The following is a 20,322-nucleotide window of genomic DNA, read 5'->3' on the forward strand; positions in this document are numbered from 1 at the left end:
CTAAAAAAATGAAGGAAAAGCTTTATTACTTTTCCTGTGACATGGCTGCTCCTCCACACATGACACTGACACAATTCAAGGCTAAACATATAAATAAATCAAACTGTCCAGAGGATCATCGCTGCACATTCACAGAGCGAATAAACTTGGTCTTTTTAAGATGGAATAATTATTAATGATGCCACAGATGCTCCTTGTCTGCTGGACATTCAGGGAGCTAAGTCAATTAATAATTTATAATTAGTGTACTTATATAAATAATTAATCATTTACTTATTAATTTATTCATTAAGAGTTAGTGCGGTCCATCACAATCGAAAACTCATAAAAACATTGTGCATCTTTCATGTGAAATCATTTCTCCTGAAGCAACATCACGTTTTAGCTCTTAGCTCAGTTAGCTCCATTAGCTGTGTAAGACCCGTTAGCTCTGTAAGCTCCGTTAGCTCCATTAGCTCTGTAAGCTCCGTTAGCTATGTTAGCTCCATTAGCTGTGTAAGACCCGTTAGCTCTGTAAGCTCCGTTAGCTCCATTAGCTCTGTAAGCTCCATTAGCTGTGTAAGCTCTATTAGCTCCGTTAGCTATGTTAGCTCCATTAGCTCCGTTAGCTCCATTAGCTGTGTAAGATCCATTAGCTCCGTAAGCTCCGTTAGCTGTTAGCTCCGTTAGCTCTGTAAGATCCGTTAGCTATGTTAGCTCCATTAGCTCTGTAAGCTCCGTTAGCTATGTTAGCTCCATTAGCTCAGTTAGCTCCATTAGCTGTGTAAGCTCCGTTAGCTCCATTAGCTGTGTAAGCTCCGTTAGCTCAGTTAGCTCCATTAGCTCTGTAAGCTCAGTTATCTATGTTAGCTCCATTAGCTCCGTTAGCCGCTGCTGTCAGAGTGAAAGTGATAAAATATAAAAGAAAACATCCATGAACGGTAGAAAATCAACATTTAATCTACAGAGTTAGACAGGCAAAGTGAAGATATGGTCGTACTTCATTTCTGATCTCAACAGGTTTTTAGGCACAGGGACATACATTTAAAAATATCATATATTATAGCATATATTATTCTATGTAGCATAAAACCTCTTTACCATAACAACGTATGCACTTCATCATTGGCTGTACAAAAATACATTTAAATCTTTCTCTTTCTCTGCACATTGCGGGCGTCTGTGTGTTTGTATGTATTTGTGTGCACGTGCAAATGTGGGTATGTGTGTGTATACGTGTGTGTGTGTGTGTGTGTGTGTGTGTATGTGTGTGTATACGTGTGTGTGTGTGTGTGTGTGAGTGTGTGTGTGTGTGTGGTCCTCTTCTTGCAGCCGAACTTCAGCCGAAGTCGATGCGTGGCCGGTACTCAAGAACCATGGGATACGTCTGAGAGAGCGACAGAGAGAGAGAGAAACCATCTTTAAAACAGAAACACACGACGACGACGACGACTACTGCTGCTGTTACAGCATCAAATACATGCTACACGTATGTTCAACAACATGTCTGTTCAAGTACAACAACACATTCACTTCATTATGGCAAAAATCATAATCACGATCACTTTGATCGATAGATTATCGATCACCATCACTCACTGACTTTGGAAACATTTATTGAACTTTAAAAAAAAAAAAAAAAAAAAATTTAAAAATTTAAATTTAAATGCACTTCATCTGAAAAACTAATTAAAAAACTATTATTGACATAAATAAATAGATAATATATTTGTCCGCCCGTCTCTTTCTCGTGGACACGATATCTCAGTGACACTTTGAAGGAACATCTTCAAAACTGGCACAAACATTCACTCCGACTCAAGGACGAACCGATTAGATTTTGGGGGTCAAAAGTCAAAGGTCACTCAAGACTTCACATCAATTATGACAAAATTTCACACAAATGGTTCATATTTTATCTGACTCTGGATGTGACCTGGAACTAGTCTAAGAAAAAGTACTAAAAATAAGTAGTAAAAATACGGTATTTTAAGTATCTTAAAGCACAAATTCTTGCACCTGCATCAGTCTGTCTTTATCACGTGACGTCTCTATATAAAGTCTTATAGGACAAAACGTCCTGCAGTAACCCCAATGACACAAACACTCGCTGTGATGTTGATGTCATCATCTGTCATGTGGCGTCTTCATGGCGAGTGTTTGGGTTAAGTAACAGATGTCAGCTCCGACTCTCGGTTCAGACTCGCCTCCTTTTGTCTGTAAAACGCGTCTGAATCAGTCAAATGTGCGAGTCGGACGTTTCATGAAACATTCAGGGAGTGAAAAGGCGAGTGTTTGTGTCAGAGCAGCTGCAAAGTGAAAAGTGTGTCTCCTGGTTTTGGAGCCTGTCTCCTATTTCTGGCAGCTTGAGGCTGCTGGTGCAGCAGAGTACAGCTGCTGTCATCATCTCCTCCGCCTCTCTGCGTTCTGCTGCATCATGTCTCCGCAAAGAAAACAACAAAAACCAAAAAACAGAACAACAATCTAACCAGTCTGTCACTGCGCCTCTGTATCTGCATCCCCGACACTCTTTCACTCAGCAGTTCTGTCTCCACACACTTTAATTATAACGTACTAACACACACACACACACACACACACACACACACACACACACACACGCTCGGTGCAGCTGTCAGCTAGTTTTAAGGGATTTTGTTCTGGTGTCAAATAAACTGAAATGTAGAATCGTCTTAACGTGCAGCACAAGCAGAAATCCAGCACGGAGAAAAGAGAGGAAACTAAATGTGCTGTCAGATGCTGCTTGGTACGAACACAAGTGACAAGCTAACTGGTTTTACCTGGTGCATCACCTGTAGGAATCTGTGGTCTCACACCTGAAGCTAATATCCTTTAATTTAATGCTTTTTGAGGAAATAAAATTCATCCAGTGTCCAGACTGTGAAGGATTCGTCCTCTGGGGATCCTGAATATTCACATTTTGAATTTCATGAAAACCTGTCAACCGTTCAAATCTCGTTATGAGGCAAAGTCAAGTGGAAATTGTGACGAGGTAGAAACTCATGTTGGCGCTGGAGCAAAAGTGGAGGCGGCGTGACGTAGTTATACAGCCACAAAACCTCATAGGGAGGTGTCGGGGGGGATCATGGTGGGCGGCGTTGTCGTTCAGAGCCCAACGACACAAATTTACCTCGACACCCTCGACTCGCACGAGGAAAAACTCAGGTCGGTCGGTCTTTCTCTGGACGGAGCGTTTGCTCGAAGGTGTTCAGGAGAACGTTGTGCTCCATCACTGAGGCCAGAAGCTGCTGCTGAACGAGCGGAGACAACACCTGGATCTGATTAGTGTTAACGAGCTGATTCCACGGCTGCAGGTCGTGACTTTGTCTGATCTCAGAAATACATTTTATGATTTCAAATAATAATAATAATAATAAAAATGTGATTCTGAGACACAGATCTGAGCAGGGTACATCCTCTCCTCTCCTCATCCTCTACAGTCACCACACAGCTCAAGTGACCAATCACAGAGATTTTTAGTCCAGATTAAGACAAATTGATCGCATGTGTCATTATTTATTTATAACCAGACTCACTCTCGCAACAGTGACAGTCAAAGTGGCAGCCATATTGTTTTCTGGTCTGTCTCATTCCTTGTGGACGAAATATCTCAGGAACGTCTTGACTACAAATTTGGCAGAAACCTTCACTCGGACTCAAGCATGAACTGATTAGACTCTGGTGGTCAAAGGTCAAAGGTCAGTGTGACCTCACAAAACACTTTTTAGCCATTACTCAAGACTTAAATCTCCATGGCAACAATCAGACGCAGTTTCCTGTTCTGATGACATGATGTTTTAAACAATCAGCTCTGAGACGTTTTGTCTAAAGTTTAAAGTCAAACTGTTTTATTCAGAGTTTCTCCTGGTTTTAATCCTGGTGTGTTTGTTGTGGAGAGGAGGACTCCTCCGTGGATCATTCAGCTGCTGGTAAAACCCTCCTGAACGTCTGGTTCCTGAGTTATCAGAGAAACAGTCAGAACAAAGTTTAGCATCAACCTCAGTCTCTGTCCTCCGAACAGCGTCGCTCTGACTTTAAATGTGAAGCTGCTTCATTCAGAGTTTCTAACAGTAAGAATCACCTGAACCACTGACACATCTTTTTGTTTGTTTGTTTTGATTGAGAGCAGCAGAAGTTACAGACTGAGTTTAACTACATTTAGACCAGTTTTAATGTGAGTTTCCAGCCTCGAAGACACAGGTTGTAAAAAACTAAACTGCCCTCGAGTGGCTGTGACGGGAAACGTTTCTAAACTGGTTCCAGCAGCTGATCAGGACGGATCCCTCTGATGTGACGTCCGTCGGCCTCTTTCTGCCGCGCATCATCAATAAAAGTCTCTCTCACTGTAACGGCTGCAGTGAGGAACGACTCGCAGCGATCGCTTGCCAGAGTTGTGCACTTTGAATGATTAGTTTTATATCGTCCCGAGTCCTGCAACGCAACATTTACATAAAAGTGTCCAGATGGAAAAATGACATGGAATTACAATTCTGACAATCTGTGCTCGCCACACGGACGATCTGCAGCTGGTTATTACATCAGAAGGATTTGGGTTCAAACTGGATGAATGAGGTCAGACGATGTTGGGAAACAAGCGGCAATTTGTTCTTTGTTTTTCTGCTCATGAGCCTTTTTTATTTTCTATTCCTCAGCGCCGGCGACATTTTGCAGCCATTTTGTTTTCAGGTTGTCCGTCCGTCTGTCCCGTTCTCGTGGACGCGATATCTCCGTAACGCCTCGAGGGAATTCCTTCATATTTGGCACAAACGTTCACCTGGACTCAAGGACGAACTGATTATATTTTGGTGGCTAAAGGTCAAAGGTCAAGGTCAGTGTGACCTCACAAAAAACTTTTTAGCCATTATGACCAGAGGGAAACAACCATGAGGAGGTGATTCCAATTTTTAATTAACATTACACTGGGACATCATCATACTGATTTAAATACATGTGGATGATGATTACATTATGAATAATAATCACACATGCAGTTAGTACTTTTTTCTTTCTCCATCTCCTCTCTCTGCAGATGAGAAACATCTCAAATGATATTTTTAGCTCTGGAAAATAAGGATTTATTTAATTTATTTAAAAACAGATTCCTGAAAATGACTCTCTCTACATGTGAGCGCAGCTGGAGCTGAGAAGCTACAGACTTTATAAGTCTCATACTGTCTTCTTCCCTCCTCTTCCTCCTCCTCCTCCTCCTCCTCCTCCTGCCCTGGTATGTGATGCCTCCTCCTGCGGTGCCAGCTGTCTGCGCTCCTCACTCGCCCTCCACTTGTGGACGGGACCTTTCACTGGCTAATCGTTCATGTGAATACGCACGTGCAGATAAACAGATCGCCATTCAGTCGCAGAGTGCAGGAATGTATGCACTCACACACACGAGCACTTAAACTGTAGATGGACATCATAAACACACACACACACACACACACACACACACACACACACACACACACTGGCCCACTGAACCACAGCACTGATGACCCTGAAGTCTGAGGCTGACAGCGGCGGCACGTTTCAGACTAAAGGACAACAACTCCTGCTGTGTGTGTTTGTGTGTGTGTGTGTGTGTGTGTGTGTGTGTGTGTGTTTGTGTGTGTGTTTGTGTGTGTGTGTGTTGTATTTCCATGTTTGTGAGGACCACTCAAACTTTTAGATGTTCTCCTGAAGTGTTGTCCTCTTGTCTTTAAAGGCGTTGGACTCGTGTCTGTGTTTCAGGGTTCAGAGTCAGGATCAGGTTTGAGTGTTGGGACGGTTGAAGTCAGAGTTAATGTTCTCTAAAGTGTTTTATGTTCATGTTTGTTGATGTTGTTGATTCTCATTTCCCAAACCACACATGGACTTTTTGATATCCAGAATGTAATATCTTGATATCGTCTAAATATTGCGATACACAATATTATCGCAGGAGTGGAGAGGTTATAATAATTTAATATAATATTTTAATATAATATATTTTATAATACTTTTATAATATTAATTATATTTTACTTTATAATATAGTTATATAATTGTATAATTGTATTTTATGTTTCAGGTAGCAGTTCATAGTTTCCTTCATTTGTCACATGACAGGGACAATGTACAGTGAGCGAAGAGAAATGAGGCAAACAAGGTGCAATTTGTTAGAAAAATAAAAAATAATAATTATATATACATATATTTCAGTATTTCTGTTCATTATTCATATTGTTTATGATGCAAATTATTTAACAGGAACCTCGTGCACGTTTCTAAAATTCCCCTAAAATGATGTAAAACACTTCAGAGAAAGTCGGAGTCAAACCAAAACGCTGAAAGATGAAATATTGAAAAAAACCAAAAAGCAGCAGATTGACTTCAGCTGAGCCACTGGAGCATATGAAGCTGTAGAGAAGCTAATACGACGTGAGTAAATATTTAATGTTTGTAAGTGTTTTACGTGAAGCTTTGGCATGAGAGCATACGCAGTAATATAAAAGAAGCGAGACTTTCTTTCAAGCTGACTGGCTCTGCTTTCTGCTCACAGATCAACAACAACACAAAACTACACATTAAACGTTTCTTCTCAAACAGTTTGACGTCAGAATTCCTTCTTTTATAGAATCTGAGTCACCGAAGATTCTTGGAAGAAAATGTTTTAATGTTGAATAGAGAAGTCATTCAACCAACACTAGTGTTCACACACACACACACACACACACACACACACACACACACTTGTACTAATTCTGAGAACACTCTGTTTATTTACTTTCATTCTTACGCGACGCTAATCATACTCAAACCTCCCCCTGTCTAATTTGAAATCTCCACTTTTAAACTACATGTTAACCATTAAATCGGGGTTCGACCTCACGGGTCTGAGCCCCTCAGTCTCTCTCTGAGGCTGTGAGCCCCCACAGTGTGAGGGACTGCAGAGCGCACGCACACATATGCACAAAAAAATGACTTCCTGTAGCAGTGCAGCGACACATTAGCATGCAAACATGCACACACAAACAGGAAGCGAGGGTGACAGCCTTACATTCTCTCCATGTAGCCTCCACCGGGTCATGTAGATGAACTCCAGAGTGTGATCTCTGCCCATGATCTCTCCGTTACACAGCACATCCAGCTGGACGCACAGGAGGGAAAAATATGGTCAGGAACAAGTTAATCCTCTGAGCTAGCTCTTCAGGTACTTGCATATAAAATAATAAAGTGTTTCATATCACAGTTTTCATACTTTTTCTATAATGTGACTCTTTGGACTGTGCAAAGAGATCATTTGGTCCAAATGCTGAAAAACTGAAGCCCAGTTTTTTGAGATTCTTCTGTAAACATACATTTACTGATGTGGAAGAATCGAAGAGTTTGAAGAGTGTTGACCAAAGTGTAAGGTTTATAGAAATAGAGCAACATGTGAGTAAAACAGTAGATAAATGTTCAATAAATGCCTAAAATGAAAAGTGTTGTCTGTCTCTCTACTTTAACCAAATTTTCGAGGCCTTCTAGCTCCGCCCACGAGTCACGTACAATCTGGCAAAGATATTAATAGAAACATCCGTCGACCTCAGAGGGTTAAATGTAATTATTTCCACAAGATGAAAGAACAAAAAAGAAACTGGTTATTTTTATCTAGGGGTCAAAATGACAATCTGATGCAGAGAGCTGTCAAAGACATGGAAACACAAATATAAAGGGTTTCAGTCCTGATGCACAACATGAAGTGAGAGGGGAAGTTCACTGTGGCAGTGAGTGGGAGGCTGCACCGACCAGTTTCACTCCGTCTGCAGCCGGCAGTCTTTATGCTCTGATAAAGCTGACTGCTGATAATGATAATAAGGAATGGATTATTAATGAGCATCTGGCTTCACACAGACCGGTTTCAGAGTCAAAGTGAACCTGGTCAGAGTCTGACTTCCTGTCTGAGGTCCCTGTTCTCTATGAAGCTGTGAGGCGTCGTCTCTGTTTGGTGTTCTTTGTTTATTTTCTTAAAACTGAAACGTTAAAGTTATTTTAGCTAAATAAAATAATAATAGTAATAATTTCATGTCTTCTGCACGGTGGAGTGTTATCAGAGGTGTCTTTGTTCAGCCTCTCAGTAACTCTTGACAATGTTAACTCAGTCTGTGGATATTTATACCAATGCACTAGCTAATCATAAACACTTGACAGTTCAGATAAACAAGCCTTAGTCTGCGTTACACTTGCTAACATTTTGCAGTAAGCTAGCCAGTTAGCCTCATAATCTGTATGAGTCTATATTTTTGCACAACCTTCAGCCCTGGTATTCATCTTTGTGGAGGTTTACGTTTATGATTTCCAAGGAAGCTAGTTCATCCTATTGATATTTAGCATTTGAGCTAAGCTAAACTATTCTGACTGATCAACATATTGTACCTAAGAGTAGCCAAGTAAAAAAAATCTTGTCAGTTTAACTCAAAGCTATGTTGCTATGCTATATATCATTTAAAAGGGCTATTTGTAAGTTTTCTGCTATTGCTACAAAGCTAATGTGAGCATCAACAACTGTTTACTTACTAGTCTAGAAGAAACATTGCTATTCATTATTTTACTCACCAAGAGCTGTGTCCAGTGGTGGACAGCAACGGCAAGCTAACTACTGTTTTGCTTCTATTTCTATCGCTAACTATTCGTCTGCTAAAGTTAGCATGTTTCCCAGCTAGCTAGTCTCAACACTTTCCGATACCGCGTCACTATAGCGTCGAGAAGTAGCTGCTCAGATGAAAAATAATAACCTCTTGTGTTGTAAATACAACAATGGCTGAAGCTCTCGGCAAGACTGGTCGGTAAACAGCTGTTAATGCTAATGCTAATGTTAGCTATGTAGCAATAGCAAAACTTACAATGCGCTCCTTTAAACAGGACTGTAGTTTCTGAGCTGGAGGACAGAAGCTGCTCCTTACCTCATAAGAGCTGGGCAGCTTTAGTTTAAGACTGAGAAACTTCTTAATTGTTCCCACGGTGACTCGACTGGAGCAGCGGATGAACCTCTTCATCAAATCCTAATTGGACGAGATACAAATTCTGTTACACTCTGAATTAACAAGAGAGGCAGCGAAAAGACGAATATAGATTTTCCCAGGAAGAGACCTGAAAACAATCAGAGCTTTACAAGCGGTCTGATATCGACCGTCCGAGAAGCTTCGGACCAAGTTTCCTACAAAACTGAAACATATGAAGATGTTTTTCAAAGTTTGTGTATTAAGAAACTACTTAACACTTCTTGGTGACAGTTACACTGAAATGAAATAATAATTATTATTAATTTAAAGACACGCACCGTGACGGTGCTCTCCCCTGACTGTCCTGTGTTACGTAGGCAGTCCAGACAGATGGCTATCTGAGGATCACTCCTGTGGTAGTCGTCATTGCCGCCACCATCGCCGTCGTCGCCGCCACCGTCGCCGCCGTCGCCTCCAACATCAGACAGCCCGAACCTCTGGCACCTCAGGTTTTCTGCTGAAGTTTGCGGTATCAAAAATAAAAAAAACTCCATTACAAAATGTCCTTTAAAACCTGAGTTTCTCAATTTCTTAAACTGTATATTAAGATTTTAAAATGTCTTAATGATTAGGATTAAAAGATGCTGAATTAATTAATTATCGCCCCCTAAGAACAACAGTACAAGTCCTGTTTGCACCAGAGGAGATTAATTTGGCGTGTTTGATGTATGAACAGGAAATTCCCTAAATTCAGCGCTGCCCCAGATTCACATGAACAAGCTCAAAATATGATGAATAATCAAATGATGATGAATCAAAACCCAATCAAAAACTCCCCTGATGTATTGATTTCACCTCTGAGAGACAGACAGAAAGTATCAGTTACCAGAGTTACCAGGGGACCTCCCTCCCTCCCTCCCTCCTCAAAAAATGGTGTTTGATTTACACTGAATATCACAGTCTGGGTGACAGACAGCGTTTATACCTTGGCCGTTTTCTTTGGGCTGGTTCTTCCTCCAGAATTCGAGTTCCTGCTGCTCCTCTCCTAGTCGACAGATAAAAGGAAGACGGCGTCAGACACACAGAACAACACACACACCGAGCCGACGCCTGACTCCGTGATCGTGCTTTAGATATTCTGCTGATTGAAATCCTGTTTCACAACAGCAGAGAACGCAGTTTCTCTTTATTAAATATAGCGTGAAATTAAGTTATTTGGGGTGTAATGGAAGATTTTTATACTAAATTGATAAATACTAGGTGCTTTACATCGAGCCATAAAGAAAGAGACCTGAGCTTATCAAACAGGCTGCAGCAGCTTGTTCCTTCTGTCCAGACACTGATTTATAGGCCAGGGATGGTGTTCTCTAATATGAGCCACCTGCACTAATTTTACCACGGCGGCAGAAGATAAAACACTGTATAGGTGCCCAGGAGCATTTCTCTCCAACAACGCAGTTTGGACCTGTAGTGAAATCTATAAAAGCATGTCTTTACTCTCTCAATGTTTTTCTCTGGCTTCATACTGAGTAACATCTATTTCATGCTTCATCCTGAACATTCAGAAGCAAAGTTGCATTCGCGTCAGAGCAGGTGGCTCGACCTTAAAATGCAAAGCAACGCTCTGCGTGGATGTGACGCGTGTCTGCTCTTCTGAAACCATAAAACAAGAATTCGTATGAGGCAGATTTTTACACCACTTGGCTGAGCGGTGCGAGCGTCAAAAAAATATATGATGTTTGTTCCGTCTCCGGGCTGCCAGAGCGCTCTGTCAGCGGAGGGGAAGTTATGGAGTCATAAAATTATAGTGCCATCACAGCTTTAGTTAGACATGTTGACTTGGCTCCTCGTTGGCCCCACTGCAGAGAGAAAGGTTGTACATCTTCATCTTGTTTTAAACTCGAGCGTCCCGCCTCCTCTAAAAATAAAGTGACGCTGACAAACGAATACGTCTCTGATGTCAGTGGCAGCTCCCCTCCATCTGATAAGAGGATCTGTTACAGCGCAGCACCTCAGGAGATGGTAGGAATTTTGTTTTGATCAAGAGAACTTGATGCTGGTGGATGAACCCAGGTCTGTCATGTGACGGTCATCAGATCTGATTCATTATTAGCTTTGATACGCAGTGTTAATAGAAAATAAGAACTAATTGATGGTAAAACCTCGGATGAATGAGTGTTTCTCTTTAAGTGTTGCTCAGCGCAGTACGTTGTTGGCAAGAGGTTGTAGCTGGGAAGCGTTGCGTTAAAACTTTGCTAGGTGGTTACAGTGTGTTATAGATGGTTATTAGGGCGTTGCTAGGTGGTTGCTAGGGTCTTGCTAAATGGTTGCTAGGATATTCTTGGTGATGGACACTGAGGTGTTTCTGTTGGTTTTCAGGGTGTTGCTAAGGAGTTGCTATGGTGTTCTTGGTGAAAACAGCAGTAGTACAGTGTTTGTCTGTGTTTTTATGCAACAGCTAAACACAAAAACCTTCGCTCACTTCTCCTCAATAAGCCTCAATGATATTATGTGTATGTGGCATTGTAATAAATTCTTTGTGTGTCTTTTGATTAATGTCGTGATTGCTGCGCTGTCGTTTACTAAATTATTTTTCCTACCTCCCGTGAATTGTCATATCATTTGTCATGGAAACTGAGGAAACAGACGGATGAAATCGTCTGGCAAACTCACTTTCTCTGAGTCCGGGCACCAGCTTGAAAATGATCTCCTCCAGGGTGTTGTCCAACCTGGGAATAAGGAGAGAAGGGAGTGTGAGAAGGAGGTGAAAAGAGAGAGAAAGGCGATAAAGAGGTCAAGAGGAAGTTAAATGGGGGATAGAAAAACAATTAAAGTAGGTGGCGGGTTAAGAGGAGAGGCAGCAGTGGAGGTAGAGGAGAGAGGGATCAGGGAAAGAAAGAAATAAGGGGGAAACTAATAAAATGGAGGTGAATGGAATTGAATTGGTGGTACTCAAACTTAGAGAGAAAGAAAGTAAAGAAGCTCAGTCAAATAAAAGTGAAGACGAAGCAAGAGGAAGAGGAAGCACATCCTACCTGAGCATCTCCAGTGGGTTGGTCTCATGGACCTGAATGCCACATTTAGGACAGTCATTACTCTCCTCAAAGTGCTGCACAATACAGCTCTTACAGACTGCAGAAGAAACAACATCAACATTTGCTATTGGGGTTAAATAAGAATCTCCAGTGGCAAATATTTATCATGACAGTTTGACTGCTTCTTGTTTAAGTCTGCACACAAAAATAAAAAAGCTTGCTAGCTTGCTCTAGCAGGTTAGCTCACTCTAACAGGTTAGCTTGTTCTAGCAGGTTAGCTCACTCTAACAGGTTAGCTTGCTCTAGCAGGTTAGCTCACTCTAACAGGTTAGCTTGCTCTAGCAGGTTAGCTCACTCTAACAGGTTAGCTTGCTCTAGCAGGTTAGCTCACTCTAACAGGTTAGCTTGTTCTAGCAGGTTAGCTCACTCTCGCAGGTTAGCTCGCTCTAGCAGGTTAGCTTGTTCTAGCAAGTTAGCTCGCTCTAACAGGTTAGCTTGTTCTAGCAGGTTAGCTCGCTCTAACAGGTTAGCTTGTTCTAGCAGGTTAGCTCGCTATAGCAGGTTAGCTTGTTCTAACAGGTTAGCTTGTTCTAGCAGGTTAGCTCGCTCTAACAGGTTAGCTCGCTGTAACAGGTTAGCTTGTTCTAGCAGGTTAGCTCGCTCTAGCAGGTTAGCTTGTTCTAGCAAGTTAGCTCGCTCTAACAGGTTAGCTTGTTCTAGCAGGTTAGCTTGCTCTAGCAGGTTAGCTCACTCTAACAGGTTAGCTTGTTCTAGCAGGTTAGCTCACTCTAACAGGTTAGCTTGTTCTAGCAGGTTAGCTCACTCTAACAGGTTAGCTTGTTCTAGCAGGTTAGCTCACTCTAACAGGTTAGCTTGTTCTAGCAGGTTAGCTCGCTCTAACAGGTTAGCTCGCTCTTACAGGTTCGCTTGTTCTAGCAGGTTAGCTCGCTCTAGCAGGTTAGCTTGTTCTAGCAAGTTAGCTCGCTCTAACAGGTTAGCTTGTTCTAGCAGGTTAGCTCGCGCTAACAGGTTAGCTTGTTCTAGCAGGTTAGCTCGCTCTAGCAGGTTAGCTTGTTCTAACAGGTTAGCTTGCTCTAGCAGGTTAGCTCGCTCTAACAGGTTAGCTTGTTCTAGCAGGTTAGCTCGCTCTAACAGGTTAGCTTGTTTTAGAAGATTAGCTCACTCTAGCAGGTTAGCTTGTTCTAACAGGTTAGCTTGCTCTAGCAGGTTAGCTCGCTCTAACAGGTTAGCTTGTTCTAGCAGGTTAGCTCGCTCTAACAGGTTAGCTTGTTTTAGCAGATTAGCTCACTCTAGCAGGTTAGCTCGCTCTAGCAGGTTAGCTGGCTCGCTCAGAAGCTTGTTAACTCACATGGCGTTAGGTTAGCTTGCTACAGTACCGTGCCAAGCTAATTACCTCACTTGCTGTTGGGTTGCCTGGCTAGCTTACTCTCTAACGTGCTCAGTACATGACCCATAAATTAGCAAACTGTTAGTCTCCACATGAAATGTCAGAAAAATGGGAAAAACAAAATGGTGACACTAAACAAAAAGCCTGATTAGCTATATCTCTAGCAGTTTAGTAATGTGAATGTTTTTCCCAGTTATCTGCTCACAATAAAATATTCTGAACAATATGACATGAATGCAGCATTAGACTTAAAGCTGAAACAATTTGTTGATTTATCAATAAGTCAAACCAAAAAAAAAAAAAAAATTATAAAAAATTATTTTGATAATAGATTGAGTGTGAGAGAGAACAGTGTGAAAAAATATAATAAATAATATATTTGCAGAATTTAAAAGAGAAGCTTTGCTGCTTTTTGTAATATATCTTCTAAAGTGAGTATTTGGGGGTTCGGTCAAACACAACAGGAAGTGAAGACCGTACCTTCAGCTCAGTGAAATGTTTTGACACTGAATTGATTTTATACAAATAATAAATAAATAAACTCAAGTATTAATAAATGAAAAAAGAATGAATCGATAATGATAATAATTACAGCCCTGATCAGCTCTCTAACTAACGGTGAGTTGACAGGAGTGTGTTTGAGTGAAGTGCGACGTCACCTTCAGTGACAAAGGGATGACGTGTGTGTTTGTGTGTCTGTTGTTTCACTCACAGGTGTGCAGGCACTCGGTGACCGTGGTTGGTTTAATCAGGTAACCTCGACACAGGTAACAGGTGATGAAATGATTAAAGTCTCTCACCAAGTGCTTCCTTCCTGTAGCGGCCATGTTTGTAGTTTTTTGTTTTGGTTTTTGTTTTATTCTTGAGCCGCGCTGCAGCAGGAAAACTGACCTGGAGTCAGAGTTACAGTTTGAAGTCAGACGTCCATTCAAAACAATGAGCAATGGGAAGGTTTAGGGAGACAGGCTGCTGTCGCCTGCTTGAGTTTACTAATGTTTATAGTTTAAAGATGAGTTCTGGCTAATGCTAGTCCAGGTTTCACTGTCCACAACGTCTGAGCGGTTCGTCCTACTGTGTAAAATCCTGCTCCATCCTTGACTCAAAGTATTTTTCTGTAATCAGTTTCTCTTCAGGAACATCTCCCACTCACGCCTCACTCCATCTTCAGCGCACCATGCCAGTCCCATTGAAATAAAAAGAAGACACCAGCTGGTCCGGTCTGTGCGGCGCCGCTTCAATCCAACACGTTTGTTAAATTCCCAGAATTCCCAGAGAGTAAGACGTCTCGCTTCCCTCCCCGTCTCTGCCCGAGTGCCATTTTTAATCCATGAGGGGTCAAAGGTCAGCAGACCACTTGTGTGTAGCCGGCCTCGTCCCAGAGCGTTCAGTCATCATTACAGTGCTGCTGCTGTTGATGTCTGACACGCGGTGACACTCGTCCGTCTGGCGGCTTTTTATCTCAGTGAATAAACCTGGAGAATAAAACACACGTCAGAGTTGAACAGGTTTGTGGTTTGTGCAGATTAAAAAAGAATGGAAAGATATGTTGTTGGAGATATTCACATACGTATCATATACACACCCCTGCACCCACACACATACAGTACAGACAACATAAATTGTAAAAAACTTCAATTAGACAAAGAAGAAGAGAAGATTCAGTGATGTGATATGTTTCTGAGAAAACATGATTCATCAACACTCAGATAAATTCATCGTGGTGTCACTGACGTGTAACAGATCAACACAGGGAAACAACGACCACACAGGCTCCATGTTGTCCGCCTGTGAACCGGCTCAGTTACTGTAAAGGTCACTGATAAAGCTTGTTAACGTCACCTCACTGACTTCCTGACTCAAACAATGGATTTAATAACAACCCGCTGCCATTTGAAGCCGTCAGTTGACTGTCACCTCCGGCAGCTTTACCTTGTTATTTATCAAACAAATATTCAGATCCGCTCTGCCGACGCAACAACTAAGAACTTTGTTGTAGAGCAACGAAAAAATACTTCTTGAACTGTCCCCAGAACCATCGACCCTCCAGGACGAGACAAAATGTCTACAGCGTCCACGCCGGCGACAACCGGGGACAGAGGCGTTCTGGTCTCCGCTTGTCCGTCTGAATTCAGGTACGTTCGTCCAACTCATTCTCGTTAACGTGATATCTCAGTAACGCCTTGAGGAAATGTCTTCAAATTTGACAGAAACATTCACTTGGACTGAAGGATGAACTGATTAGATTTTAGGGGTCAAAGGTCAAGGGTAAAGGTCACTGTGACCTTACAAAACATACAAAAAAACGCACAGTATCTCGGGAACTCCTCATGGGAATCCCTTCGAATGAGGCGCAAATGTCCATTTGGACTCAGGGATGAACTGAGGTCAAACAAAGGTCAACTTCACTGTGACATCATAACGTTCTACAAAAACACTCCTGGCCATTATTGGACGCTGTACCTCAGGAAGGAGACTCTGAGACTGGCTGGTTGATGAAAACCCAGGAACTCATCACAAAGATAATCACATGCAATGATTGTGGTTTGTTCTGCTTTCAACACAATTGAGAGATTTTCCGGAAAAAAGCTGCAATTTAAGATGAACAACATTCATTTCCTTCAAGGGTTCAACACTCATGAACTCACTTGCCACGCACTGCACTGGCTTTCCAGCTGCAGTGGTTGTATATAGTATATATGTATGTATAATAGTATATCTAGACGGATTTGTGGTGAAGCAAGACCCACAACCCTTTTTTTTATCTGGTCTCCCCATCGAGAGGAAAGTAATGTTTGTCAGTGCTGTTAAAAAATGACTCATACGACAGTTTTCTGATCTGATTATGGACGGGGGGGGGATCACAATTTAAAGAAAAACAGTATTGAGTGTTGGCAGGAGAAGTGATGCGATGTGTGGTGTCAAGGTTGGACGCTTCACCACCCTGACCTCCTCCTAAATTGGTTTTGTTGGTTGCACTAACAATGCTGCGTTTCTTTCATTTCTCCTCTGAGAGGCAACAGTCAGTGTTTGATGACCGCAAGAAGTTCAACGTCAGTCAGACACAAAATACAGATTCATTCACAACAACAGATACAGTCATTTACTTATTTCACAGTTGTACGTGTGTCTGCGTTATCTGGGTTTTTGTTTTAGTTTGTTCTTTCCGAGCAGTTTTGATGCGATGCGTTCATCACATCCAGGAATTACTGTGGTTGTTTGTAACTAACAATGACATGAACATTGGTCCAACAGGACTGTAGCAGGTCTGACCTACATGCATCCGTCTCTGGATTACCATTTACTATGAATAGCTAAAACTCTCCAACTCGCCCCCATTCCTTCCCCACTTTGATGGATCTGAATGAATTTTGGTTTCCCCGCTTGGAGCAGACACCGGGCTGAATGTGGAGCTTCACGGCGGTGACGCCCGTACGTTTCATATTTACTGAGCTTTTACAAACCATTTATTTTAATGGGATGGCCTCGGTTCTGCTGTTACAGTAAATGAAGAGAGCGAGCCGCTGAATGTTTGTGGATCTGAGATTAGGCGCTGTTCTCAGGTCTGATCCATTCCCTTTGTAAACAACACAGCGGCCCCTCCGTGACTTGATAACAGGCCACCATCAAATACTAATCATCATACAAATTAGTGCAATAACAGTCACTGAATAAACTGGCAGGACGTATTTATTTACCCCATCCAACACTTCACATGACTAAGATGTTTGCCATAAATTCACCTGATATGTAATTAACATCAGAGTCAAAATGAGTCACTGTGAGTTTTGGTGGGTTGACCTGCCACAGCTTCATTATATAGGAACATAATTCACAGCAGCAGAAGTAAACAACACACCAGCTCTGTGTAAACTCACTGCATATAACACACACACACCTATAAATTACTGTAGGAACATCTGAGGTTTGTGGCCACAGACTAAAATAAACGGCCATGTTTTCAAATTACAGAAAATGTTTTTGCAACAAGAGCAACAATCAAAAGTAAAAAATTTGACTCAGTAAAAGATGCAAATATTAACTCAAACATACGAGATGCTTCATAGTTTTATATGTATGTTTAAAAATGTAATTATGTAAAGTCTAGGATACTTTTATTTTATTATTAATTTATATTTAAAGGTCCCATATGTTACACTTTGAAGTGTTGATAGAAGATATAAAAACCATCTCAGTGTAGTTTAACATCTCCTCTCTCAGGCTTCTCTCTGCAGCTCTAGATACAACAGGTCAGTGAGCCAATCAGAAGAGAGGAGGCTCTGAGCCTCTCTTCTGATTGGCTGACTGTTTTCTGAGTGATCCAATAAAAATATAGCAGATTTCAGGCAAAAACACTCAGAGAAACCAAATCCTGCAAGGTTTGGATGGTGGGTCCAGGTGGGCGGGGCTTGGTGACTGCTTTGTTGTGACATCACAAAGTTCCAGAAGTCCTGACGGCTGGTTTTAAGGCTCAGTTTCTGAATACAGGCTGTGTGCATTTCTCTGTGGACTGAGGCTTTGATACTTTCACAGTATTAATATAGAAGCTAGAGCTGATCTATAATCACACTACACATGGACACACGCCTTTACACTGGAGGAGCTTTAACACGAAATCTAAACACTGCACAAAACAACAACTCCAACAAGCTCAGTCCTTGTAACTATTGCGATGAGCTGCACAGTTACACAGTGAGTTAGTATAGTTACAGTAACCAAGTTACTCAGTAAAACTCATCCTGTGTATTCATATTAGATAGATAGATAGATAGATAGATAGATAGATAGATAGATGTGTCCAGTAGCTCATTAGTAATAATAATAATAATAATAATAATGATAGTGGAATAAATAATGTACAAAAATAATTAAAGTCCACTTCCTTTGGCTGAGGTGTTATTATTATTATTTTTATTAGCATTAATTCTAGCTACAGGCTAATTATAACATTTTTAACAAAGTCATTCAACTGACTCACATTGTCACATTGTTGATATATGAAATCATTTTCTAAATCATTAGTAAACTTCTATTGATGATTGATCAGCTCCTGGCCTAGATACAGTACACCTGTCATGTGACTCAATGTAGCTGTTGACTCACTGTTTCCTGTAGGGCTGTTTCAACTAGTTTCACCTGGGGTCACACTTTATCCTCGTGTGCAGCTTCCATCATTTCTGAGATGACGTCACATACCCTGCGTGCTGTCAGGCCGCCTGTGCGTCAGGTGTGTGGACAGTGAACAGAGCTGGATTCAGGCAGTTGTTGTTTTTTCCCTCTCTGCAGAAACAAAGTGCACACAGAGGAAAGTGTTCAGACTCCCGCTTCATTCAGCGTGGGTCGCTTTGTGCTCCAAAAATCTCAAGTGCGCAGCTGAGAAATCCCCCAGTGTCCGTCAATGAGACACGCACGCGCGCGCGCGCGCGCACTCACACACGCACACTCACACAAGCGTGTTATTTATTCACACAGCCGATCTGCTTATCTCATTGTTAAGGCGCGTCACGGTCTACGTCACCGGTGTCAAAACAACATCAATGGACGACGCGCACACATTACAGTGTCACACACCGATATATAATACGTGTTCAAATCGCTCGCGTGCACATAGGCTACGCGCGCGAACTCACGCGAGCTCGTTAGGCTACTGTGTAACCATCTATCTACACACACACATACACACACATACGTGCGCACGTATCGACAGTAAAAGTTGCACAGCTTCACGTCACGGCCTCTTAACGACACGGACGGAAAGCGCAACGCACGCGGGATATTTACCGTTTGCGTGAACATACCGTAAATCCCGCACGTGAGTGTGCACGGCGACGCACTTTGCGTTTCAGGAGAGAGAGAGAGCGAGAGGGGGGGTGTCGACAGAGAGACAGAGAGAGAGAGAGAGAGAGAGAGGAGGTCCAGCCAGCAGCGTCAAAGTTTGGTTGTAACGTAACGCAGCCGACGTCGGCGGATGAATTCACCATCCGCGCAGAAATAATAAGAAATAAAAACACATTCCTCACCTCCGTGCTCACTTTCCCGCTGCTCCCCCTCCTCCTCCCGGGAGTTATGGATGCCGCGGCTGGGTAGGAATGTCCACCATGACACTGCCAGGTCCTCCCCGTTCAGTCTGCTCCGTGCACTGGATGAGGAGAGAACACGGAACTGGTCGGCTCGGATCTGCCCCAGTCCGCCCAGCAGCCAGGCAGGCAGGCAGGCGGGCAGGCAGGCAGGCAGGCAGGCAGGCAGGCAGGCAGGCAGGCAGGCGGGCGGGCAGCAGAGAGCAGCGGTGGGCGGGGAGCCACCAGGCAGGCAGGGCTCGGAAACTGAAAGCAGTTGTGTAACTGAGTGACTATTGGCCTATAACACACACACACACTCACACACACACACACACACACACACACACACACAGAGAGCGCCGTGTCTGTTGTGTGTAGTGATGACACAGCAGTCATCTACACATGACATATACTGCATGTGTGTGTGTTTCCTGGAGGAGGAATCCCTCCGCTGCAGCTCTTCCTCGGGTTTCTAACAGTTTTTCCGTTTAAGGTTCTTTTTTTTTTTGGTTGGAGTTTTTTCTCGTCCGGTTCCAGCGTCTATGGACAGAGGGTGTCGTGGTGCTGCTCACATTTTAAAGCCCCTTTAGGCAAATTTCTGATGTGTGATATTGGGCTATATTGTAAAATTTTACTTGACTCGAGCAGGAAGGAAGCACATGCACTGCAACCCAGTTTATCAGCTGCTCAGACTGAATCAAAGTTTGGTTTTGTTTCACCTACAAGAAAATTTTAATATAAAATACAACCAGATCAAGAAGGGGAGACTGGACAACAGGTCTTATTTCTCCAATCAGAAACATGCAGAGTGATGATTCTCAGTTAGACCCCCCCCCCCCCCCCTACGGTTAGCATGTGTCAGTCAGTGTGTTGGGGTTAGTTGT

General features: G+C 42.4%; 1 protein-coding gene across 6 annotated transcripts; it reads right to left on the reverse strand.

Moving 5' to 3' along the window:
* Positions 1-916: 916 nt before the first annotated feature.
* On the reverse strand, positions 917-19,703 carry LOC111649209 (polycomb group RING finger protein 5-A). Of its 6 annotated transcripts, none has more exons than XM_023398962.2 (10): positions 19,400-19,703; positions 18,483-18,659; positions 14,095-14,854; positions 11,975-12,071; positions 11,613-11,668; positions 9,925-9,984; positions 9,278-9,453; positions 8,901-8,999; positions 7,016-7,105; positions 917-1,366 (listed from the first exon to the last, which is right to left on the reverse strand). In XM_023398962.2, the coding sequence occupies exons 3-10, from the start codon at positions 14,207-14,209 to the stop codon at positions 1,319-1,321; spliced, it is 741 nt and encodes a 246-aa protein (XP_023254730.1). In that variant the 5' UTR covers positions 14,210-14,854; positions 18,483-18,659; positions 19,400-19,703; the 3' UTR covers positions 917-1,318. The 6 variants fall into 6 exon arrangements, with proteins under 6 accessions (XP_023254730.1, XP_023254728.1, XP_023254727.1 ...); XM_023398960.2 differs by having other exon boundaries at positions 9,278-9,456; positions 18,576-18,659; positions 19,400-19,700; XM_023398959.2 differs by having other exon boundaries at positions 9,278-9,456; positions 18,516-18,659; positions 19,400-19,700.
* Positions 19,704-20,322: the final 619 nt, after the last annotated feature.

This window comes from Seriola lalandi, unplaced genomic scaffold (genome assembly GCF_002814215.2).
Source record: "Seriola lalandi dorsalis isolate HSWRI2012SDOR001 ecotype SW California unplaced genomic scaffold, Sedor1 jcf7180002050169, whole genome shotgun sequence".
Classification (NCBI taxonomy): Eukaryota; Metazoa; Chordata; class Actinopteri; order Carangiformes; family Carangidae; genus Seriola; species Seriola lalandi.